Source organism: Scomber japonicus, chromosome 2 (genome assembly GCF_027409825.1).
Source record: "Scomber japonicus isolate fScoJap1 chromosome 2, fScoJap1.pri, whole genome shotgun sequence".
NCBI lineage: Eukaryota > Metazoa > Chordata > Actinopteri > Scombriformes > Scombridae > Scomber > Scomber japonicus.
The window spans coordinates 24,668,215-24,695,040 of NC_070579.1; the positions used below are offsets into that span (position 1 = coordinate 24,668,215).

The 26,826-nt window shown below is 40.0% G+C and overlaps 1 protein-coding gene and 1 long non-coding RNA gene across 3 annotated transcripts; one reads left to right on the plus strand and one right to left on the minus strand.

Annotated features, from left to right (window-relative positions):
* Positions 1 to 8,623: 8,623 nt before the first annotated feature.
* On the plus strand, positions 8,624 to 9,002 carry LOC128381368 (uncharacterized). The gene is made up of 3 exons (XR_008323541.1): positions 8,624 to 8,680; positions 8,770 to 8,869; positions 8,958 to 9,002. It is a non-coding gene; the product is annotated as an uncharacterized LOC128381368 (long non-coding RNA).
* A 10,841-nt stretch (positions 9,003 to 19,843) lies between these two features.
* On the minus strand, positions 19,844 to 26,121 carry zgc:174863 (uncharacterized protein LOC100136852 homolog). 2 transcript variants are annotated; one of them, XM_053334530.1, is made up of 8 exons: positions 26,040 to 26,121; positions 25,590 to 25,934; positions 24,548 to 24,856; positions 23,274 to 23,393; positions 22,706 to 22,738; positions 21,923 to 21,961; positions 21,772 to 21,814; positions 19,844 to 21,595 (listed from the first exon to the last, which is right to left on the minus strand). In XM_053334530.1, exons 1-7 carry the CDS (start codon positions 26,107 to 26,109, stop codon positions 21,786 to 21,788), a joined length of 945 nt encoding a protein of 314 aa, XP_053190505.1. In that variant the 5' UTR covers positions 26,110 to 26,121; the 3' UTR covers positions 19,844 to 21,595; positions 21,772 to 21,785. The 2 variants fall into 2 exon arrangements, with proteins under 2 accessions (XP_053190505.1, XP_053190513.1); XM_053334538.1 differs by lacking the exon at positions 22,706 to 22,738.
* Between the last annotated feature and the right edge of the window lie 705 nt (positions 26,122 to 26,826).

A 26,826-nucleotide genomic window follows, 5' to 3' on the forward strand; every position in this document is an offset into this window, starting at 1 on the left:
CAATTTTTGCCCGCCTTTGAAAATCCTTGACAATTTTCACACAATGCCTTCACGGTGCTTGATTTTACACATTTTTCATTCAGGCCGCCCCTCTGGCCCCTTGTAGCAAGTTTTGGGACAATCCCCCACCCTTCCTATTTTTGACTTTTTCGACACTACCGGCCCTGTCATTTTTTTCAATTTTTGCCCCCTAAGGAAAATCCTTGACAATTTTCACACAATGCCCTCACGGTGCTTGATTTTACACATTTTTCATTCAGGCCGCCCCTCTGGCCCCTTGTAGCAAGTTTTGGGACAATCCCCTACCCTTCCCTATTTTTGACTTTTTCGACACTACCGGCCCTGTCATTCTTTAAAATTTTTGCCCGCTTTGGAAAATCCTTGACAATTTTCACACAATGCCTTCACGGTGCTTGATTTTACACATTTTTCATTCAGGCCGCCCCTCTGGCCCCTTGTAGCAAGTTTTGGGACAATCCCCCACCCTTCCTATTTTTGACTTTTTCGACACTACCGGCCCTGTTATTTTTTTCAATTTTTGCCCCCTATGGAAAATCCTTGACAATTTTCACACAATGCCCTCACGGTGCTTGATTTTACACATTTTTCATTCAGGCCGCCCCTCTGGCCCCTTGTAGCAAGTTTTGGGACAATCCCCTACCCTTCCCTATTTTTGACTTTTTCGACACTACCGGCCCTGTCATTCTTTAAAATTTTTGCCCGCTTTGGAAAATCCTTGACAATTTTCACACAATGCCTTCACGGTGCTTGATTTTACACATTTTTCATTCAGGCCGCCCCTCTGGCCCCTTGTAGCAAGTTTTGGGACAATCCCCCACCCTTCCTATTTTTGACTTTTTCGACACTACCGGCCCTGTCATTTTTTTCAATTTTTGGCCGCTTTGGAAAATCCTTGACAATTTTCACACAATGCCCTCACGGTGCTTGATTTTACACATTTTTCATTCAGGCCGCCCCTCTGGCCCCTTGTAGCAAGTTTTGGGACAATCCCCTACCCTTCCCTATTTTTGACTTTTTCGACACTACCGGCCCTGTCATTCTTTAAAATTTTTGCCTGCTTTGGAAAATCCTTGACAATTTTCACACAATGCCTTCACGGTGCTTGATTTTACACATTTTTCATTCAGGCCGCCCCTCTGGCCCCATGTAGCAAGTTTTGGGACAATCCCCCACCCTTCCCATTCATGACTTTTTCGACACTACCGACCCTGTCATTTTTTTAAATTTTTGGCCGCTTTGGAAAATCCTTGACAATTTTCACACAATGCCTTCACAGTGCTTGATTTTACACATTTTTCATTCAGGCCGCCCCTCTGGCCCCTTGTAGCAAGTTTTGGGACAATCCCCCACCCTTCCTATTTTTGACTTTTTCGACACTACCGGCCCTGTCATTTTTTTCAATTTTTGCCCCCTATGGAAAATCCTTGACAATTTTCACACAATGTCTTCACGGTGCTTGATTTTACACATTTTTCATTCAGGCCGCCCCTCTGGCCCCTTGTAGCAAGTTTTGGGACAATCCCCCACACTTCCCATTTTTGACTTTTTCGACACTACCGGCCCTGTCGTTTTTTTCAATTTTTGGCCGCTTTGGAAAATCCTTCACAATTTTCACACAATGCCCTCACGGTGCTTGATTTTACACATTTTTCATTCAGGCCGCCCCTCTGGCCCCTTGTAGCAAGTTTTGGGACAATCCCCCACCCTTCCCATTTTTGACTTTTTCGACACTACCGGCCCTGTCATTTTTTTAAATTTTTGGCCGCTTTGGAAAATCCTTCACAATTTTCACACAATGCCCTCACGGTGCTTGATTTTACACATTTTTCATTCAGGCCGCCCCTCTGGCCCCTTGTAGCAAGTTTTGGGACAATCCCCCACCCTTCCCATTTTTGACTTTTTCGACACTACCGACCCTGTCATTTTTTTCAATTTTTGCCCGCTTTGGAAAATCCTTGACAATTTTCACACAATGCCTTCACGGTGCTTGATTTTACACATTTTTCATTCAGGCCGCCCCTCTGGCCCCTTGTAGCAAGTTTTGGGACAATCCCCCACCCTTCCCATTTTTGACTTTTTCGACACTACCAGCCCTGTCATTTTTTTCAATTTTTGCCCGCCTTTGAAAATCCTTGACAATTTTCACACAATGCCTTCACGGTGCTTGATTTTACACATTTTTCATTCAGGCCGCCCCTCTGGCCCCTTGTAGCAAGTTTTGGGACAATCCCCCACCCTTCCTATTTTTGACTTTTTCGACACTACCGGCCCTGTCATTTTTTTCAATTTTTGCCCCCTAAGGAAAATCCTTGACAATTTTCACACAATGCCCTCACGGTGCTTGATTTTACACATTTTTCATTCAGGCCGCCCCTCTGGCCCCTTGTAGCAAGTTTTGGGACAATCCCCTACCCTTCCCTATTTTTGACTTTTTCGACACTACCGGCCCTGTCATTCTTTAAAATTTTTGCCCGCTTTGGAAAATCCTTGACAATTTTCACACAATGCCTTCACGGTGCTTGATTTTACACATTTTTCATTCAGGCCGCCCCTCTGGCCCCTTGTAGCAAGTTTTGGGACAATCCCCCACCCTTCCTATTTTTGACTTTTTCGACACTACCGGCCCTGTTATTTTTTTCAATTTTTGCCCCCTATGGAAAATCCTTGACAATTTTCACACAATGCCCTCACGGTGCTTGATTTTACACATGTTTCATTCAGGCCGCCCCTCTGGCCCCTTGTAGCAAGTTTTGGGACAATCCCCTACCCTTCCCTATTTTTGACTTTTTCGACACTACCGGCCCTGTCATTCTTTAAAATTTTTGCCCGCTTTGGAAAATCCTTGACAATTTTCACACAATGCCTTCACGGTGCTTGATTTTACACATTTTTCATTCAGGCCGCCCCTCTGGCCCCTTGTAGCAAGTTTTGGGACAATCCCCCACCCTTCCTATTTTTGACTTTTTCGACACTACCGGCCCTGTCAGTTTTTAAAATTTTTGCCCGCTTTGGAAAATCCTTGACAATTTTCACACAATGCCTTCACGGTGCTTGATTTTACACATTTTTCATTCAGGCCGCCCCTCTGGCCCCATGTAGCAAGTTTTGGGACAATCCCCCACCCTTCCCATTTATGACTTTTTCGACACTACCGACCCTGTCATTTTTTTCAATTTTTGCCCCCTATGGAAAATCCTTCACAATTTTCACACAATGCCCTCACGGTGCTTGATTTTACACATTTTTCATTCAGGCCGCCCCTCTGGCCCCTTGTAGCAAGTTTTGGGACAATCCCCCACCCTTCCCATTTTTGACTTTTTCGACACTACCGGCCCTGTCATTTTTTAAAATTTTTGCCCGCTTTGGAAAATCCTTGACAATTTTCACACAATGCCTTCACGGTGCTTGATTTTACACATTTTTCATTCAGGCCGCCCCTCTGGCCCCTTGTAGCAAGTTTTGGGACAATCCCCCACCCTTCCCATTTTTGACTTTTTCGACACTACCGACCCTGTCATTTTTTTCAATTTTTGCCCGCTTTGGAAAATCCTTGACAATTTTCACACAATGCCTTCACAGTGCTTGATTTTACACATTTTTCATTCAGGCCGCCCCTCTGGCCCCTTGTAGCAAGTTTTGGGACAATCCCCCACCCTTCCCATTTTTGACTTTTTCGACACTACCGGCCCTGTCATTTTTTAAAATTTTTGCCCGCTTTGGAAAATCCTTGACAATTTTCACACAATGCCTTCACGGTGCTTGATTTTACACATTTTTCATTCAGGCCGCCCCTCTGGCCCCTTGTAGCAAGTTTTGGGACAATCCCCCACCCTTCCCATTTTTGACTTTTTCGACACTACCGACCCTGTCATTTTTTTCAATTTTTGCCCGCTTTGGAAAATCCTTGACAATTTTCACACAATGCCTTCACGGTGCTTGATTTTACACATTTTTCATTCAGGCCGCCCCTCTGGCCCCTTGTAGCAAGTTTTGGGACAATCCCCCACCCTTCCCATTTTTGACTTTTTCGACACTACCGACCCTGTCATTTTTTTCAATTTTTGCCCGCTTTGGAAAATCCTTGACAATTTTCACACAATGCCTTCACGGTGCTTGATTTTACACATTTTTCATTCAGGCCGCCCCTCTGGCCCCTTGTAGCAAGTTTTGGGACAATCCCCCACCCTTCCCATTTTTGACTTTTTCGACACTACCGACCCTGTCATTTTTTTCAATTTTTGCCCGCTTTGGAAAATCCTTGACAATTTTCACACAATGCCCTCACGGTGCTTGATTTTACACATTTTTCATTCAGGCCGCCCCTCTGGCCCCTTGTAGCAAGTTTTGGGACAATCCCCTACCCTTCCCTATTTTTGACTTTTTCGACACTACCGGCCCTGTCATTCTTTAAAATTTTTGCCCGCTTTGGAAAATCCTTGACAATTTTCACACAATGCCTTCACGGTGCTTGATTTTACACATTTTTCATTCAGGCCGCCCCTCTGGCCCCTTGTAGCAAGTTTTGGGACAATCCCCCACCCTTCCCATTTTTGACTTTTTCGACACTACCGGCCCAGTCATCTTTTTCAATTTTTGCCCGCTTTGGAAAATCCTTCACAGTTTTCACACAATGCCTTCACAGTGCTTGATTTTACACACTTTTCATTCAGGCCGCCCCTCTGGCCCCTTGTAGCAAGTTTTGGGACAATCCCCCACCCTTCCCATTTTTGACTTTTTCGACACTACCGGCCCTGTCATTTTTTTCAATTTTTGGCCGCTTTGGAAAATCCTTGACATTTTTCACACAATGCCCTCACGGTGCTTGATTTTACACATTTTTCATTCAGGCCGCCCCTCTGGCCCCTTGTAGCAAGTTTTGGGACAATCCCCTACCCTTCCCTATTTTTGACTTTTTCGACACTACCGGCCCTGCAATTTTTTTCAATTGGCCGCCCCTCTGGCTCTTTGGTCATACACAACTTTATCATATTAATCAAAAACTTTTGGATGTTGCCAAAGTCCCATCTAAACAGAAACCGAACAATAGAAATTAGTTCCCTTGAACTGAGACCTGCTTTCTTACCTGCCTGTTTCTACATCTGTTTGTCCACCTCACCTGTTGTTTCAGCTGGCTCTGTCACAGCAGCATGTTGGATGCTGTCCTCCTCTCCTATGCCTAACGAATCTATCTCTTTCTCTCCCTGACCCTGTCTTTCTGCTTGAGCAGCACTGGTTGAAGCCTGAAAATATTGTAAACAAATTAATAACATAGCTAATTACACTGGTCGGACTGTTCAGCTCTGTTTCAGACTGATACCTCCGGTTCAGGCTGGTCCTCATCCTCAACACGTCTCTTTTTCAATCGCGGGAAATATTTTTCAATACTCATCTGGATTTAAGCAGCAAACATTCAGTGTAAGGGTAAAAAAACTACATAACAGTACTTATAACAACTTTATTTGACTCACAGCTGCTAGTGTTTTGACCTCGACAACCCAACTACATTTTACCGCAAACTTGCGACTAATTAACTTTATAAAGAAGGTGTAAGGGTCGGGTCGGGACGGGACAATATTGTATTCAAAATATAAAATATTTTATAAGACTTTTTAATGTGTGATTTTATAAAGGTGCACGTGATACCAATCTTTCTTGAATTTCACCAGCCGTCTTCTCTGCACTAAGGCACAGCTTCCACGCTTCTAGGGATGATCTCGCTGATGGAGACACGCGGTGTGCACGGAGGGGAGGGGCTGTGTGTGTGTGTGTGTGTGTGTGTGTGTGTGTGTGTGTGTGTGTGTGTGGGTGTGTGGGGGTGTGTGGGGGTGTGTGGGCTATGTGAGAGAGACGCGTGAGTGACAGAGAGACGCAGGGAGAGCAGGGAGAGGAAATGCAGCTTAACGAATACGATGCGTATTTTTTAAATAGCGTTAAAAAAAAAAGAATAACGAAACGCAATATGTGGCGGCCGGTGTTGAATCTGTGGCGCACCGCCACGAATTAGTCTATGTGTGGGAAACACTGCATCAGGGGAGTGTGGGTTGAAGAGCCTGCGAGGCCGGCGTGCGCCTGCGGGGCCGGCATGTGCCTGCGAGGCCGGCATGTGCCCCACGGGGCGCTCGGCTGCGGTCTGCTGCTGTGTGACGAGAGGAGAGCCGGTTTCCCACGAATCTTTAGTCAAGTCGGACGGGTTGATCTGCAGTTCGTAATCCGTGGTGAGTTCACTCTTGGAGTAGTAATCGTAGCATTTGTTCAAGTTTTGTTGATGCAATGCGGGAAGTACGATCTGTTTCTGTGATGACCATGAAAGCTTGACTGAGACTGCCTGCACGTGAAACTCGAAAGCGAGAGTGAACGAGGGGGAAGCTGTTAGGTCTGTTTATATAGGAGCCGGAAGGGGTGTAATTGGTGTGTGTTCCCGCTCCTGAAACTGCGCTTATCAAGCTTCGATTCAAGAAAAACTAACTAACATGAGATATCTATTCAAGTGCATTGACCTCTGTTTCAGGTCAGGCGCTGTCACCAAGTTAAAGTTTGTGTTTGTGAATGAGGTATGATAAATACAATATTAGATAAACCATGATAATCTTCATAGCTGCAGATCATTCTTACAGACTTTGTTGTATTGCTCTTGTATACATATTTACAGCTCAACAAAGAGATCTTCACACTGCTAAACATGATGATGTGGTCCTGTTGGCTTCATCAGATCGTGACCTCCAACTCTCACTGGATCGGTTCGCAGCCGAGTGTGAAACGGCCGGGATGAGAATCAGCACATCCAAATCCGAGTCCATGGTCCTCAACTGGAAAAGGGTGGAGTGCACTCTTCGAGTCGGGGATGAGATCCTGCCCCAAGTGGAGGAGTTCAAGTACCTCAGGGTCTTGTTCACGAGTGAGGGAAGGATGGAACATGAGATCGACAGGCGGATTGGTGCGGCGTCTGCAGTAATGCAGACTCTGCACAGATCCGTCGTGGTGAAGAGAGAGCTGAGCCGAAAGGCAAAGCTCTGGATTTACCAGAGAGTTCCTACCCTCACCTATGGTCATGAGCTTTGGGGAGTGACCCAAAGAACTAGATCGTGGGTACAAGCGGCCGAAATGAGCTTCCTCCGTAGGGTGGCTGGGTTCTCCCTTAGAGATAGGGTGAGAAGCTCAGTTATCCGGAGGGAGCTCGGAGTAGACCTGCTGCTCCTCCGCGTTGAGAGGAGCCAGATGAGGTGGCTCGGGCATCTGATTAGGATGCCTCCCGGACGCCTCCCTGGTGAGGTGTTCAGGGCACGTCCCACCGGTAGGAGACCCCTAGGAAGACCCAGGACACGCTGGAGAGACTATGTCTCTCGGCTGGCCTGGGAACGCCTCGGGATCCACCGGGAAGAGCTGGATGAAGTGGCTGGGGAGAGGGAAGTCTGGGCTTCCCTGCTTAGGCTGCTGCCCCCGCGACCCAACCCCGGATAAGCGAAAGAGGACGGTACGGTACGGTACACTGCTAAACATAAAACATGCAGTATCAAGTGCCTACCATCCACAAACCAATGGCCAGGTAAACATGGATAAATTTTTTTTCATGGATGGATGTTACGTAGACATTACATGATATATGTGTGTAATATGTACATAAATCTGCAATTCACATTGTTATTGTACAGGATAGAGGACAAATCAAAATATCAAACGTGCTCTCCGGCGCTATGTGAATGAGCACCACAACGACTGGGACATTCACCTGCAAGCTGTGGTGTATGGCATAAATACCGCCAAACAGGTGTGTTTTTTACTTTACAATCACTAATGCTGTTAAATTTGCATCTTGAGGAATGTCACATGTCACATTGTTTTTTACTGTGAACTTAGAGCTCCGCGAAGAACACCCCGTTTTTCCTGTTCTTCAACCGCCACTACCTCCTTCCTGAGGTTCTCAACGCCTGTCCCATGGGAGACCACTTTGAAGTTGGAGACCCAGAGGACGATCTGGAAGCTAGGATGAGGACAATCACAGACCTCAATGAAAAGGTAGTGAGGCACAAAGCTCATATATTGAAGTTGTTGTATTTATGTGTTTCATGTTATTTACTTTATTTGTGGCTTTGGCCAATAGCTTCTTGCCAACATAGAAAAGGCCCAGGAGAAGCAAAAGAGCTGTTATGCAGCACGCAAAAGGAAGCGCTGCAAAACAGTAGAAATTAACACAGGTGATGACATTCTCCTGTCTTCTGAGCCAAAGAGGCAGCGGCTGGGGCATGGCCTGAAACATATGCATCAAGGCCCCTACAAAGTCCTTGATATGTCAGAAAATGGCGTGGCCACCATCCAAAAGAACACTGGGTCCTTGCAGAAGGTGAATGTCGATCGCCTGAGGCCGTACTACAGACAGAAACGTAAGTGTTTTTAGTGTACTGCTAAACTGTTTGTGTGGCCATTGTTCCATTCTCCACTCTTGGTAACAACCAGATTTGGTAGTTTGTACTTTGTCTATGGGATCAATGCCCAACTTGTCTTACTTCAGATCGACAGTCTAGAGGACTGTCTAGGAGAGAGTGATCAAATCTGAGCTGGACATCTACGCCAAATACAGTAAAGTCATCCTCATCATCCTCCTGAAGTACCTGCCTCCCCATCTACGTCAATTTAAATGACACCCTTTCGGTCTCCACTCTCGGTAAGAGCCTGATGTCAGTAGTTTGTACTTTGTCTGTAGGATCAACACAATACTTAACTTATTTCCATCTTCTTGTTGTCTTAATTCAGATTGACAGTCTAAAAGACTAGGAGAGAGTGATCAAGTCTGAGCTGGACATCTATGGCAAACACAATGAAGCCAATTGTGTTTAAATGACACCTGTTCTCGGTAAGAAGCTGATTAGGTAGTTTGTACTTTCTCTGTGGGAGCAATGCCTAACTTATCTTATTTTCAATTTCTTGTTGTCTTACTTCAGATTAACAGTAGGAGAGGGTGATCAAATCAGAGCTGGACATCTACGTCAATTGTGTTTAAATGACATGCTTCCAGTCTCCACTCTCAGTAAGAAGCTGATTTGGTAGTTTGTACTTTGTCTGCCTAACTTCAATTTCTTCAACACTGACGGCATCAATGACAAGAGGTGCAGTTCCAGGGAAGGAAGCTCTTGAGAGGAGAGTACAGCATCCCAACACAAGACACTGAGGTAAAGTTAACTAGTATGAGGTAGAACTGGTGCTTAATTTGTTTTATTAACTGTAATATCTACTGAGTGTGTGGACACATGTTTAAAAGACAGTGCCATATAGCTTCAAGTTTACTATAATATCTGTTGTACTAATATCGTTATTTTTGTGCAATTTCAGGAAAAGATGAAGATGATCGGGAGACTGCACTGTTGACAATCATCCTTCTGCCTTAATCAACTACATACCTGTATGCTCCAGATTCAGATTGCTTCAGTCTTTCTCTCTCTTTCTGTATCAACCCCAACCGGTTAAGGCAGATGGCTGCCCACCTAGAGCCTGGTTCTGCCTGAGGTTTCTTCCCATTACGGAGTCGCCAAGTGTTGCTCATGGGGGAATGTTGGGTCTCTTTAAATTAAAGAGTATAGTCATATCTTCTTATGTGATTACATAAAATTGTCTTTACTTGAATATGTGCACAATTTTTCATATAGCTATGTACATACATGTGTCTTTAGTTTCCTCCATTGTTTATATTCATTTTTTAAAGCATGTGGTTAAAATTCAAGATTTAAATTCTTTGACAGTACTGTTTAAGCTCTGTCTTTTGTTTTTTCCATCTCTGACATTAATTTGATGGAAACACATTTTTGTATTTTTAGATTAAAATGTTTGGTTCATGTTCAATGGAATTCTTTGGTCCTTCAAAGTTATAAACTAAAAGTTAACAAACTTTCAGTACTGGCTTGAGCATTCATTCATTTGAAATGGTCTTGTGATAGTGTGTCAAACAGAGGCATGCATACCACAGTTTAAATATCTGTCTGCATCAAAACAACAGCTGAGGAAGTCCATCAGGTGAGTGGAAGAGCTGTGACAGAACTAGAAAGGGTGGTACCTGTGTCTATAACAAAGTATAAAAGAGTGCACATCACACATCAGATAAATCTTGGCCTTTTTTTCGTTAACAAAACTGTTCCAAAATCAAAGCTCTATGAATGTGAAATGGATGTAATGTAATGTTAAAAACTTCTGTTAGTTTATACCATTCTCAATTGAAAAAATATAAAATATATAATATGTTTATAGTACAATATATCTATATAGACATATACATATATATAATAAAATAATATGATATAAATATATAAATAAAACAGATAGATACATAAGATAGTGTGTATCTATCTATATATATTTATATATTATATATATAAGATATATATACTATCTTAACTATCTATTTTATAGTTATATATAGATATATATTGTGTATATATATACTATCTTATCTATCTATTTTATATATGTATATAATAAAATAATATAATATAAATACGGTATATCAATAAAAATATAGATAGATAAGATAGTGGATAGATAGATATAATTATTATTACTATTACCTCGTATTATTTTATTTCCATGTCTGATTTCCAGATAGTTCAATGATATGTATACTTACTCTTAACCTCTGACAACTATTTATAACCAAACTATTTATATTCATTCATATTTATGTATTTATACTATTGATTTATTTTATTTATATTTATACATGTCTGATTTCCAGATATTTCCATGATATGTATACTTACTCTTAACCTCTGACAACTATTTACAACCAAACTATTTATATTTATTCATATTTATACATTCATACGATTGATTTATTTTATTTATATTTATATGTTTATACAACTGATTTATTTCGCGTATCGCGTTTTGAGTCTGGGGGCGTTTTTTCCAAGCAGAGTTGCCGTACATAACCGTCCAAGATGGTGGACGATCGAGAACGCTACTGCGCATGTCAGACTCACATCGGGTAGGCGACTCACATCGGGTAGTGACAGTTTCAAGTCAGTTACAGCAGAGAAGGACTTTGGTTACAGCGAGGGTATGTTCGCTTCCTGTTTTCAAAATAAAAGCACCAACTCTGTTATGGTTTTCTTAATAATAAAAGGCAACGGGTGTTTTATTTTGTGAAAATGACCGGAAGTGCGTTACTCGCTACGGCTAACTTGAGTGGCTCCGAATTCGCAGGAACAAAACTTTAAACAGATGTTATTTGGACAAATTAGCGTCACATTGTGGATCTAAATGGCTACTTTCTCGCCTAAAAAGGTTAGACATGTGGATAAAGTGGTATATTTACAGAGTTAGAGCTAAAATAAAATCCGGCACCGGACCTGGCAACCCGACTGCTGGAATTACTTTTTGGTTGTTGCGACTACGATCTCGAGACATTAGATGGCGTTGTTCTGCTCATTCTACATATTCTACCTTTAATTATAATTCTTCATCAGCAGATGTTACAGGTGATAGATGATTGGAGGTGGATGATGTGAGGATATGATGATATTTGGGTGTGTATGTGGTCTGGAAACAATATAACAAACGGTAACGTTAATCACCATGGCAACAATGGTATACAATGTAACTGGAGGCTATTGTGTAAATCATAAACATTAAATAAACACAAGAATTGACATCAATAAACATTACACTTTCTCTCAAAGTAATATATTAATGTGTTAATGGTGATAAAATAAGTTGTTGCCATTCATGGCACTAATAACAGAAAACCGTAAACGTTATAGAAATGCGCTAGCATAATGCTAACGAGTGCTATAACTGCCGTTTAAATTCTATAAATGCAGTCAGATTTACATAAATCAATAAACAGGTTATAGTCAAACAAACAATCAGTGAAACATCAATTGACATAACTTACTTATCATTTAAGGACGCACATTAGGGAAAATAAAGTTAGCCGGCTTCATAGCGTGTAACACAATAACCAGGCAGGGAGGAAACCATGGCAACAACAAACTTCGGTTCAGCCTTCAGTCTTTCTAACAACATCATATGTGATAACGTTACATTTGACTGTACTTGTTGTAACATTACAGTTACCGGATCATGCTTAGCATGTTGATAACGGACATAACGTCTATCGTTTTTCCAACCCAGTTCAGATGAAACTATGCCCACTTCCGTATTACGGAAGCCTCTATGGTTGCGTTCCCATAGAAACCGCGATCACACGTCCTGTGAAAAACCTTGTAAAACAGCCGCGAAATAAAATTCCGCTCTTTCGAGATGACAGATCATACATACGCAGAGCTCTGGTAAATTATCATTTAATGTGGATTAACCACAGTTTTCAATTGATAGAATATACTTGCAAACCATATCCGATACATGAGTCTAATCAATTCCTCATTTCACTATTTTCTATGATACTGTGGCTGTCATATTTCGTAGGACAAGCTGAGCGCGGTTTCCAGCGAAGCGCAGCCGACGAGGCTTCCGTACTGCATAAGTGGGCAGAAGTGGGCGTGATTTCGTCTAAACTGGGTTGGAAAAACAATAGAAGCCGACCTAACGTTAGCTCCAGTTAATTAGGCAGTTTATGCTTGGTAACCTTTGCTGTACATAATATCACATTTCTGGCATGTTTGACTCGAGTGTTTTTGTTGTAACCTCAGTTACCGGATCAAGTTTTGCATATTGCTAACAGACCTAAGTTAGCTCTAGATAATTACCTGTGTTGGGTAACCTGTGCGTAAATAATGCCAGATCTCTCGTGATTGGCGCTTTTTCCATGTTTGGTAAAATGTACAGTTTATCAGTATTTAACTTTCCGCTGTAACAACCCGTCCACTCACGTTACTATGTGTGTGTGCATGTGCATTGTCTTGGTCATCAATATTGGAGTGCGCGTTCGCGGAGGCGAGGGGTGGTGGAGAGGAAAGGAGTGCGGGGTGGGACATAGGAGGGAGGAGGGGTTGTTGCTGTGTGAAATGCAAGAAAGGTAAGAGTAGCTTTAAGACACATCCACCAAATCACACACACTGCTCATAACTGAATGAACATGAACACACACACTAGAGATGGAACATAAATTAACAACAACTCTCTGACTTTATTTGAAAAAAAACAGTTTATTAAAATGTGTATGGGGGGTAGCAGAATGATGTTGGGGGGTAGCAGAAACATGAGCAGATTATATAGAAGGCTGTGGTTCAGCAGTTATGATCTTTGGAGCTGCAGTCACATCAGAGGAGGGAGGACATGACCCTGAAGTCTCTGACCATGTTCCCTCAGCAGCAGTCATGTCAGCTGAAGAGGTAGATGGTCCGGGTGCAGTAGAGGTTGCTCCAAAATATTTAAATAATGAAAAAAAATGTTTTTAATTAGGCTAGAAGACATTACAAAGGTACATTACATGTATCTTCCAGGTCTATATATTAACCACACAACAGATATAATTTCATCAAAATATTCAAATGATCCAGTTATCTAAATATGTCCAAATATGATCTACTGAAATACAATTTAACATTTGGGGCATTTTGGACCCATGAGGATAGGTAGGTAGGTAGGTGAATTAAAACAATAAAATAAATAAAAATAATAAATCAAACCACCACTTTACTGTAGCAAGAAAACACTGGGTGCTAGTTAAGCCAGCCGTTATGAATTACAAATGAGGTTATCATGTTAGCTGTCAAGCAAGTAGCAATAAATAAAGCTTGTTCTAATGCTAAACATTTCAGCTAAATATAATAAATTTGCAAGAAAATGACAGTCAGCTCATTCCATCAGATTCTGAGTCGGCCAGTCTCTGTGCAGCGAGGGATAAGGCAGGATTGCCCTATTTCTGGGCAGCTATATAGCTTAGCAATTGAGCCTTTATTGGTTAAGCTGAGAAGTCAGCTCAGTGGTATCTTACTGCCTGTATCCTCCAGCATTGTTTCTCCTTATGCAGATGATGTTAATATCCTTGTTTCCAGCCAGCAGGATATTAAATGGCTGCAGGATACTGTGTCACTTTATGAAAGGGCTTCGTCTGCTCGGGTCAATTGGGTGAAGAGTAAAGCCTTGTTAGTGGGGCAGTGGATGGATAGGGCAGTACCAAGTCTGCCTGGAGGACTTGAGTGGGGGAAGGTTGCGTTGAAAGTGTTTTTGGGCACTGAGGGGTTTCGGGCTAAGAACTTGGAGGGAGTTAAGGAGAAAGTGTGCTCTTGGTTGTCTCGATGGAAATGGGTGCTACACCAGCTGTTGTATAGGGGAAGAGCCAATAACTTGGTCGCCTCGACTCTTTGGCACAGTCTCACTGATCTGACACCACCAAGAGAGACGTTCAGAGAGCCATACTGTGTGTGACCAGTGGGATGAGAAGGGAGAGTACAGTTTCCCCTCTCTGTTTATCACTCCCGCTGTGGGAGAGTGGCAGGAGGGAGGCACTCAGCTGCTGTCTTTCACAACTCCTCACCTGTACAAATTTCAGGGGGAAACTGGCAGTATATCAAACCTGTGTGAAAGTCTTGAACTTGCGTTCCTTGGCAGGGGTGAATGAGTCGAGGTGGACTGAGTTTTTTTGTTCCAGATTTTTCCCCGAAAGGCAGCTGGCGGTCCCTGTACAAGTTGCCCATTGAAAAGCGGGCAGCAGTGGAGGGTTGTACATGGGGCAATAGCCACAAACAGATACAGAGCGCACCTGGATCTGGAGCTGGGGGAGGAGTGTATATTCTGTTCTCAGGTTGAGACCCTGGAACATTTATTTGTTTAGTGGAACATGCGTATTATCAGATGATGGACAATATTCAGGCATTCAGTCACATATGGGCTGTTGGGGGGGGGGGGGGGTTTGTCTACTGTAATTGATTGAGCCTCCTATACATAACTATTAGGCAATAACACCTAGTGGAGGTGGAGGTTAAACATAAACTAGAAAGAAGATGAATTGCTGTGACTGTTGCATGTTTCACTTCACAGAACTGAAAATATGAAAATGCATGTGACAAGACAAAAAATTTATTTTGGATTAATTAAAAACAGCATATTATCTACTGCAACTGTCAGACTGTGTTCATGTGTCCTTTGGATGTATATTTAAAATGAATTACAAGTGCATTTCTTGAAGGTTGCACCAATCAGGTCAGTAGGTCACAGGTGTTACTAATAACATAAACAATGACTCTGTTCTACTGAGCTATTACTGATTTAATTGTTTACACCATTAATTGTTTGCTTTACTACAGTGGCCCTGAGGTGCAAAAGAAAATAAAACAGTTCACATGACACAACAGTTTCCCATTATCCCCACAGTATGTCCAATACAGCAGAATCTTACAGATAATCTCTTGGTCCTCTTAAGCATTGCCTGTTTCATGTGTAGAATTACTAGTTGAGAACACCCCCTGGTGGAGGATATCAACAAATGTAAAAATAAGATGAATATACACTCAGTGTATGTTGGGAACACTTGTGCTATCTAATGCTATCCAATACAACAGCTCTGATATAAATTCTTTGTGTGACTTTGTGTTTCTTATTAAAGTCGCACCAGGTGGTGTTGTGTACTGTACTGCATTATATTAAAATGTGTTCCTAATATTTTGTCCACAGTGTTAACATACATTTTAAGAATATAGTTTATGACCGAAAAAAAGGCAGCACCTCCCTCCAAAGTATGTGTGATGAAAATATCTCTGGCTTTTGTTTATTCATAGAGATTGTCCAAACAGACCTTTCTCTTCGAACCTGTTCTAGAGGCTAACTTCAGATGCAGATCCCAAAACAAAGACAACCTGAACTGAAACTTCCTTCTGAATTATTGCTCCAACTCACAATTCTTTGCAATGATTTAGAAACTTGATACTCAGTTGATTGACAGGTGTTTCAGAGAACTCCTGTGGAAGTGATAAATCTTAACTAAAATTGTTTTAGTGGTGACTTGATACCATGCTTATGCTGCTCCCCTTGTGTTTGATGCACTTTATATTTGGTTAACATTTTTGCTTTTCTATCTTCTTTTTGTAGCATTGTTTTTGCTAGCCCAGCAAACTTGAACTCTTGATTCTCAAAGTGTCATCTAAAGTGCAAATCAAGGTTGAATTAACTTATATAACCCCTCCTCACCAGTTGCTTATGTCTACCATTTATGACCATATGATCGCATATTTCACAAGAAAAAGATTAGATATTTGGCACAGCTGAAGTATGTTTATGTTATTCAGCCAGTGTTTTTGGGCCTGCATTCAAATTACCCCTGTCCTGTTGCTAAGGTGTTGGGTGTATAGTGCTATGATTTTCCAAAATCATGGCACTATACACATATATTATCTTTATCTCATCTTATCTATATTATTCAGATAAACTTTAAAATACAGTTTTGGTCAAAACAAGGACTTTGGATTTGTCCCCCGTCACTTGCACTGAAGGTACATTTGAAGGAGACAGTCAGTATGAACAGGAGGAAAGATTAAAATGAGCAAAAAAAATGTTTCAGTGTTCATATAGGCACTTTGAATTGTTTTACATCATTCCTGATTTTAGAAAAACAAAACAATCTCAACTCAAGTCCATTCACTTGCTTGTTCTGGAGCTTTCGCCCTTATCATATGACTTTCATTGCCCAGTTTTCATGGAAATGCAGATAATCAAACTGCTCCTGTGAGAATTCTTCATTACAGTATTCGTTAATTTGTCCATGTTCATATTTGCTTTAAAGCTTAAAACTAAAATCACTTTAATGCAAATTTGTATGTTTTCGGTCCGTGCACAAAGTGTAATTCATCTGCATTGTTCACGTTGTATAATGAAACGTCCCATTTTGGGTGGTATTCCCTATTTCATTGTCGTAATACGTGTAATGCAATTCACCTGTTTAAATTGGTTGACCTGCCAGCAAGAACAAAACCAATGCTAACAACACTATTTTTTTTTTTTTTTACGTTTGCAGGTAAAGTTGCCAGCTGTTGTAGCTAAACAGCTGTTGTTGTAACGTTATGTTAACCGTTAATGTTAGTCGTTTGTTATTATCAGCTGTTTTGCATGTCATTTTAATATTTGTTCATCTAAGTCTGTGTGAAATGCCTACAATTATGCTAGAAGTGAGTTAGGTTTGTGATGGCTGAGGTTTTGGGTACAGGGATTATGGTGGCAGTTTTCAGACATCTGCTGGAAACTCTGCAATAAAAGGTCATATTTTTTTAGGTTTAAAAACAGATGTCTTAAAGAAAATATATGACTGAGGTTCATCTTTCCTCTTTATTTTGAGGGTATCAACTGTACATCCACAGATGAACAGTGTATTAATTATTTAATTTTTATTCACTAATTATAGGGATACATGACATTAATTACATTATTTAGAATATGTCCTTACTTTGCAGTCTGTCTGTAACACTGCTGGTAACGTGCATTTGTGAACACAGACCACACTCCAGTTTAATACATCCAAATTAATATCAAAGCACCCCTAAGCCTTACAAAAAGACTGAGCAGGGTCCAGGTAACTCACTTCTAGCATAATTGTAGGCATTTCACACAGACTTAGATGAACAAATATTAAAATGACATGCAAAACAGCTGATAATAACAAACGACTAATGTTAATATAACGTTACAACAACAGCTGTTTAGCTACAACAGCTGGCAACTTTACTTGCAAACGAAATAGCATTGGCAAGTTTCTGAAGTTACGTTGCTGGAAGGTCAACAAATTTAAACAGTGTTTGGTTGGAGATGTTTGGTGGATAAGGTCAACAACAAAAAAGTTTGACTTCATGACGACTGCAGCAGTAGCAGCTCAGTCTCCGTCTCAAACATGGTGTGTTTACTTTGAAAATCCCGGTGATTATCTCTCTCAGTTGTGGGGAAGTGGCGGAAAGTAACAGTTATGAATTATCTAAATGATTTAGACTATTTGTTGTTAGGTTGTATTTATTTCATTTCCCTCTCCTTAAACTGACAGCTGCGTCCAACACGCTCCAAAACGCACAACTTTTACTTTGAAGGCTGTTTCCGGCACTCGACCTCCTTTTTCAATTTTCATTGTACAAGTTGGATGAAGGAACAAGCGGACGCTCTGTGGCGCTGAATTGCATTACACGTATTACGACAATGAAATAGGAAATACCCGCAAAAATAGGATGTTTCATTATACACCGTGAACAATGCAGATGATTTCGTGTACGGACTGTTTTCAACTTTGCTAATTTGGCTTTTAACATGTTTTAACATGAAACTATTTGTCCAATAGATGGCAGCATAGAAATGTATTTATTTTCTTTATGTTATCTGAACGTTTAGATACCATCTGTATAGGCTATCTATTTCACGAGCAAGGACCACACCACCAATGAGATACGTTTGACGACTTTATTAACGTGATTTGAATGAATCGCTTGATGCGATGTGGGGAGACCGTAGGAAGGATCCGCTGTCACACCCGGGCAGCGAGGACCCCCTTGGAACCTATGAGAAAGGAGAGAAGAACAGAAAGAGAGGGGGGTGGGGGTGCGGGGGGAATCGAATACGAGAGCGAAAGAGGGGGAAGAGGGTTAAGTTTATTTATATAGCCTACAAGCTTCAATTATTTCTGTCATAAACTATATTCTTGCTAAACCAGCAAAACATTATACATCACTTGTAAAGGCAAATTATACTCTGTAAAAATATAGTTTTGCATGAGTACAGTACAAACAAACCATCATTTAAGTAAGCACATGAAGCACCAACTATGCACTGATAGTATAAATATATAAACACGTGACTTCTGCTTTTTCTGTGTGGAGGGTGCAAGGTTTTGTCCAAAATCAAAATGTGGAAAAAATGTGTCAATGTGGAAAGGCAATTGGCAAAATAGTGCAACAATGTAGAGGCCAATGTTAATAGTTTTGCTAGAAGTGTGATAATAAATTGCAAACTGGGAGTTAAGTAGAGAACAAGCATTCAATTTGACACAGTTAGTAACTGCATTGATCACAAGTGTTAATGGTTCAAGAATCACTGTTGGTGTTTAAGCATTTAGAAAAAAACCCTGTAAAATAGCAAGCATAGCTGATCTGAATTCAGCAATATTAATCTTAAATATGGATCAAAATAATCTATCATTTACTGATAAAAAAGTGAAACAATATCAGCGTGACAGCAGAAACAGTGATATAACCTTTCTTATATACAGTCTATGAATAAAACACTCCGAAAAGAGCTCTGAAAAAATGAAAACAGATGTTTGAAAGTATCACAGTTAAACCATTAACCATATGCTGTTAATAAAAAGCGTTTATCCCTAACCCTACTGATAACTTTTGTTAGTACTGAGAGCAGACAGCCAAGAGTAGAATTTTAAAAAGTCAAATATGTGTTATACTTTTCTGAGGCTTTTATACACAGAATACAAAGTGTTTTCAAAGCAAGACAGTGAAGTGTGAAGAGAAAGAGGAACAAGGATTATCTCATCAGCCCAACAAAACACATACAGAATAAATGGTACTGAAAGCTCTTGTGTGGTGATAAACTTCCATGTTGATGAACAAGTTTTATAGGAAGAAGACATTGAAACCAACCTTTGATACAGCCATCTGAGAGAGCAGCAGTAAATATTATACACCAAATCTTAAAATAAAGAGTGCAGTGATGTTGCATCAACATGATATTGTCATATGTAAATCTGGCAAATGTCCACAACTTGAAAATGTTGCTTTATATGTATTTGTCCTGATATCTGTGTTCAACTGGAAAGGAGAGGAATGAACAGAAAAGTCATATTGTTTCATCTTGCTTTCATCATTTTCATCAGAAATATTATCTACAAAAAATAAAAAAATAAATGAAAATTTAAATAAAATTAATGTAAATAAATGAAACAAATTTCACACAATTCCATTTCTTAATTAAAAAGTTTTAATCACATATCAGAACATGTATAAATTTATACAGGACATGGTAATAAAAGACTGTCATAAAATCACAACAAAAATAAGGTCATTACAACACAGGCTAAAGTCCAGTAGTATAAGTTTCATTTTGACCTGCAGTATAAAGTGGATCAACAACATAAAGTCACACATCTACACAGAATTTTCACAGATTCATAGAAACAATATCAACAGAACAATATCTGCAGGAGCCTCTATTGAGTTTTGTTTTCTTTTTTTACTTGCCATATAAATGTAAAAATGAAAAACCTTTCAATTGATATGCTGCCGTTGTTTTTCTCTCTCCCAAAAGTTAATGATCAACCGTGATCATTTAGTATCACCGGACTGTACCTAGATTAATCATGCACATTTGCAGATGCTGATAAGGTGATATTATTGTACACGCCTAACTTTGCTTTGGTGTTGTAAGGACAAATAAAGTATATTACATACAGACATGGATTACAGGATATTTTGTTGTGTGTGTGATCATCAACCAGGTGGTCCTTTCTGTAAGAGCTGGCAACAGATGAGGGTAAGAATGAAACTAAAAAAAAATCTGATTTCACAAAGACTGTGTTTTTTGGCAGTGGAGCTGCATTGCTGCCAAATGTTACATAAACACCAGTCACAATTAGAGGAACACAGGGTTAGTGTCCAGGGTTAGTGGCCAGTGTCTATCCTGCAAACGTTCTCAGTGAAAGTAAGAAAAAAGGATATGAAATTTGTGGGGGTTATTGTACATGTTCTCAAGGAGAGAAGTCCTTGAAGGGTTTTAAAAGACTTTGGTTATTTTTAACCTTGAGACAAACAATAAGATCAGTCTAACTTTAAGTCTAGTGTTAACCAACGCTGCCTGAGAACATGTACTGCAACCCCCACACATTTCATATCCTTTTTCTTACTTTCACTGAGAAAGTTTGCCACAGACACTTGTCATCTTCCCATGTTTCACATGATCTTCACTTGTGTTTCACATGATCTTCACTTGTGTTTCACATGATCTTCACTTGTCACTTGCTAGCTATTGGAAAATAATATGTGTTGTGTGTAAAATGTAAGTTAGGTGTCTAAATGTTGATTGATTAGTTGTGATATATACATATTTTACAAAGCCTGTTTGAAAGAAGCAGAAATTAAAATCTGTAAAAATCAAAGCAGTAACATCTTCCACTCAAAAGCCAAATGTGCACACAAAGCTGTGCATATACACACACACATAACTTCTAGCACCTGTTTCAAACAATTCCCTGCTAATCTTTTCATAATGAGAGCACTCAGTTAGAAGGAAAGCCAATCCTACAAAGTTACCTTGTCTACAGTCACTGTGTGGACACACACATTTAAACAAAAGTTTTTCCTCCATAAATCTATACATGCATACCAGAGGTTCACTGCCATTTACCATCAATTGGACTGCCAACTGGATTTTGGGATGTTATACACTGCCTCGGATGTGACCACTGGAGCTGAACATTATCCTCTTGCTTGTCTGACTGATTAAAAATCAGTCAGTACCCTTTTTACATACTTCACACACACTTTGTACACAGTGCCTGTGATTAATCACAGTAGTACAAGTTATTTATGATTATACACACAGTTGTTTGCAATGAGAAAAGTGCAATAAACGAGTGGAGTTTAGCAAACAAGGAAGTGTTGATTTCAGAGGTGACAGTAAAAAGTTATATTCATGTGATATGAAGAATCTCCTGAGAGAGAGAGACAGGGATAGAGAGAGAGAAAGAGAGAGAGACAAAGAGAGAGAGAGAGAGAGAGAGAAAGAATTTAGATATCTGATATTGTCTTGTAGACTGCCACATGGACAACAAAATAAAGGTGAAATTAATATTTTCAGTTGTTTGCCTCGATGTTATAGTGTAATTACCTCAGGCCATGCTGTCACTGTGTTTCAATGTTCAGATGATCACCTGGAAAAAACATCAAAGTCTGGATTAAATCTCTTGGAGTGCAGATGAAAAGATATATATATATATATTTTCAGTTAGACACAGTGAATCAGAATAGCATAGGCATACCTTCCTCAGCTGCTGATTCAGATACACGATGATGATCACCTGAAACAAATGAAAGATTTTAATGTAGATTAAAGTGTGTGGGTGTAAAACCAGCACCATCTGTTGAGATCCAGAGCCAAGCCAAGTCAGATCCTCAATGAAAACATGAGTCAGGTTATACTGTGATTCAAATACTGATGATTAGTAACCAAGCTTTCCACAAGCCCTGGAAAAATACTAGATTGACTGTATGCACAGTGTAGTACATATCACCTGTAAAGTCAGAAGGAACAGAAGTACAAAGCAGTTTTGACATTTTAACACCCAGTTAGTGCAGGGACAGTAAGGGTTGCTGTTCGGTCAACATCATGTGCTACAAACCGATTCCTGACCAAAGTTCAAATCATAGCAGGAGTACAAGTTTGAACATGCTTATGAGCTCAGAAACCTGTTTGTGGTGAGCGGATTTGGTTTCAATATGCATCAGCACAAAATATGTGGTAATTTTATTTCCAGAGAACGTTAATTTGATACTTTTGAACAACATTCATCAGTGAGGATGCCTCAAGACGGACTACCTTTTAAAGAAACAGGAATATTGATGAAGTAACAAAGCAGACTTGGTTAATCCAATTACTTTTGGCCAGTTCAATTTGAGTGCAGATAAATCACCAAACACAACTCATGAATATGCCAGCAGGTTTGTAGCAGACATTCAGTCTTTTAGGAAGCTAAAGTAGAAGATAGAAATTAGTTAGAAATGAGCAAAAACAGCGGTAACAATATGTCCAAAGACGGACGTACTCATTAGGGGTGTTGTAGAGAACCTCCGGGCCTCTGTCAAAGAAATTATAATGAGAATGAGTGCAAACCCACTGTGGATGACGGATATTTATTTCTGCTTACTTTACAAAGATTTGTGATGCATTTTGTAGAACACTGTCTGATACTGGGAACTTTACACTCCCTTAGACTTAATCCAACTGAACAATAACAGTGTACTTCCCCATCTGAAATAAAATGGCTGCCTGCCAGACATGCAGGCGACAGAGCTACAGGATTTTCCACTTTCCACATCTTCTTTCAGTATCAACCTTCACCTATTGTTTGGTTATTTAATTTAAGCTCTTCCCTGTTCACAGAAGGCAGCTGGTGAAAACCTTCACAACATTTTAGAACTTCAGTATTCAAATAACATATACATCATGATCAAATACTGAAGTGTTGAGTAATTGATTTAATAATGTACTTGATCACTGTAAGTCATAATTACTTTTCATAACAGTTAAGTCTGTTCTAGAATATGAGTCATTTTTTTAATCAGTTAAAATTGCAGATATAAATATGTGTGTGTCTGTGTGCTGGTACTCACTTCGAGACCGCCTTCTGTATACCAGCAACGCCAACAGCATTCCTACGATCAGTGAGCCGATAACCACCACAGGAGCGACGATTTTGGTGGGTTCATCCAACTCTTTCCTTCCTTCTTGTTCTGAATAAATCCAATAGAATAATAATATAAATAAATACTCCAATACTTCAAGCCATGATCCAAAGGAGTTAATATGTCAGTGTTCATTGAAATGGTATGCATGAAATGTTTGGAAGTTCCCCCCAACAAGATACATTCACTTTCACTTTTATCCCCCAGAAGACTCGGCACACAGCAAGAGTATGCACGTCAACCCTGAGTGAACACACTGTCCTTGCAGATAAAAGTTGATTGTAAACATGAATCAAGAGGTCAGGCAAACATGATCTGGATTGAACTGTTGTTAGAACTACAGCACAGATACTGATCAGAAAATGGCTTTTTACTGTCATTTATTATTTTATGCTGCAAACATTTTATTTATGTCTTTCTATTTTTCTGTACTTTGTTTTTATTATGGGGGGGGGGGGGGGGGGGGGTTAATTGTATGTTTTAAGTTTCTCAAATTACATGTTTTTCTGTTTTATGTAAAGCACATTGAGTTGCCATTGTGTATGAAATGCGCTATATAAATAAAACTGCCTTGCCTTGCCTTGCCTAATGTTGTAGTAGCTGTGACAACTTAAAAACTGTAGTTCCATGACATGGCATGACCCAGCGTTATCAGTCCTGCACAATTATGCATATCTTTTTATTCTTTGTGAGGAACTTTGTTTTTCAGATTCGAGTAAGATGTGGGAGAGGCATGTTGCAGCCTGGCTAGTCAATGACTTGTGTATCAAAACAACAACAACTTGATGGTTGCCCTTAGTAATAGATAAAAGAAACATGAGGAAACTGGTTAACTGTTAATAAACCCTGTCTGACCTGCCAAGATGCCTGTATACTTTAGTTATTTTCTCACGACAAATAAGTTCCCTAAGACGCTTACTTTCTTAGGAAAATTTTGCCCACTACAATCTCCCAAAAAATAAACCAAAACTTGACTGGTTGATGGTTCCAGTTCTTCCTCACTGAACAAACCCAAATGAAAGTGTGTTTATGTAATTGCAGTCATTCACATTGCTTCCAAGTCCAGGTAAAGCGTGAACACACATCTCACTCTCGGCTGTCATTGAAATGGTTTTAATGACATCAGTGTTTCTGTGTGAAGCGAGACTTAACCATTGCTTTATGTTTAAAGGATATCAAGTGTGGTGCTCAACAACATTTACCTGCAACTTTTCCAGGTATTTCCAATGCAGTCTCACCCTCTTTGGCGCCACTGGCATTGAACACTTTGCAGGTATACTTGGAGAAAATGGTATTTTTCAGCAAAGACAGCCTGCTAGTGAGTTTAAACAGACCATTGCTAGCGTTTTCCACCTGTAGTGGACTGCTATCTGGCCACTTGATGCCGTGCTCATCGAACCAGCCAAGTCGACCTTCTGGATATCCACCCTCAGAGGTACAGATCAAGGTGACATCTTCATCTCTAGTAATCTTCTCTGGGATGGAATGTATCATTGGTTCGTTGTATTTGGCTGCAAGACAGAGAAATGAAGTAAACATGTTTGTTAACCTGAATATTGCATTATGACATCAATCATATGGCACCAAGAAAGTATCATAATTTGTTGACCATGATTTTTGACAAGTAATATGAAGTACAACCTGTCGTAAGCAAAACAAATAAAGAAAAAAGCTACTGCAACCACTTTTTCTGTTGTTTGATTATTTGTCATAGAGAAAGTAAAAGTAAAAAGATTTTAATAATACATAGGAGGAGTAGACACAGTTTACGGGGAATACCAGTTTGGCCAGAAAGTCCCCTGATCTCTCATTTCCTTCCGGGCCAAGATTACATCAATCAGCAAGTTGATTTTGTATGTGAAACTAAAATGAAAATGTCCTTCAAACAGAAACAACCATAATCATGGTGTGGCATGACAGTGTTTAGCTCAGCGGGTAGAGCGTCTGCCCCATGTGTTGAGACTACAGTCCTCACTGCAGGCGACCCCGGTTTGAATAACGCATTGAGCGGTCCTATCTCGTTCGTCATTCCCCCCTCTCTGCCTCCAGTTTCCTGTCTCTCTCTACTTACTTGAACATTAAAGGCAAAAAGACCCCAAAAAATATAATTAAAAAAAAAAAATCATGGTGTGGCTTTGAAATGAGTTGGTATGTATTAGGCTTGACCTCGTATTCTAAATTCACAACAGTCGTTTAATAGTTATCAAAACATTTTAGTGGTCAATCATGGGTGGAGGCTCTCACCTGTGACTGAGAGGTTAGTATGGTTGGTGTTGTCACCGCTGTCTGTCATCACCACGCATTTATATTTTCCAATGTCCTTCAACGTAGTGTTGGTAATGAGCAGGGATACGTTCATATTCTTGTCATTCCAGGATGGTTCAGCAAATCTAAAGCCAGGCTTCGGATCAATTCTTCCTTTCTCAAAAGTCAGCACCCTCACAGCGCCCTTAGTATCCTCTTTCTCCCAACTGACCACCAGGATTGTTGCATCTCTTACGACTTGTGTGGTTTTGACCACACAGTCCAGCATTGACTGCTGGCCATACTGTACCACGTTTCCAGTCTTGCATTCCACTGTTATAAAAGCTGTAGAGGAAAATACATTTATAAAAATGGATAAGTTCTGATATAGCAAGCAGCATTTACACTTGAAATTCTCACAATGCATTCTCAGAGTATGGCAGAACTTACTTTGTCCTTCACTTTGTGCCCTGATAACGATGAAAAACAAGAAGAGGGCAGCAATGGAGGCCATGTTCATTCACCTGAAATGACATTTAAAATAAACAATTCCTTATGTGAAGAAAGACAATAATGGCGAGACATCCACTCCTTTCATTACTTTCAAAAAACAGTTCTCTAAGCATCCATGTACCAGGGTGCGAACCTTTGTTGCATGTTATAGCCCTCCTGCTGCATTCACTATCTTTATCTCTATTGTCACTAATAAATGAAGGCAAAATGCTAAAACAAAACAAAACAAACAAAAAAAACACAACATTTTGGTCACTTAAATAGTTGTCCTAGCAACATTTGGGACATACAGAGTTGTGAGTGTGAATATACAGCAGCCCAAAAATGTTGACAAAGGCAGATGACATATCTTTTTAAGTTGCATTTGCATTTATGAAGATGTCGAAAATCTGCCTGTCCTTTAATGTTCTGTGTATTATGGTGCATGATTTTATTTAGCCTAACAATAATCCACATAAAAAACACACCTGCAATATAAATACCTCTTTGGTACAATCAACAACAACATCAAAAAAAGTCATCTTATGTTTTGCAGGTTATATTCCTCTTTTTTTCTATTTAAATCTGAATGATAGGACAATTTTCCTGCAAAAAACCCTGATAGCCCCAATGATTCTTTATAATTCATTATATAAAACAATTCTCCTTGTGGTCACACCACTGTAAACCACCAAAGTCACATAATTCAGCCCTGCCACATCACGAGACAGAAACTTGTATTCCT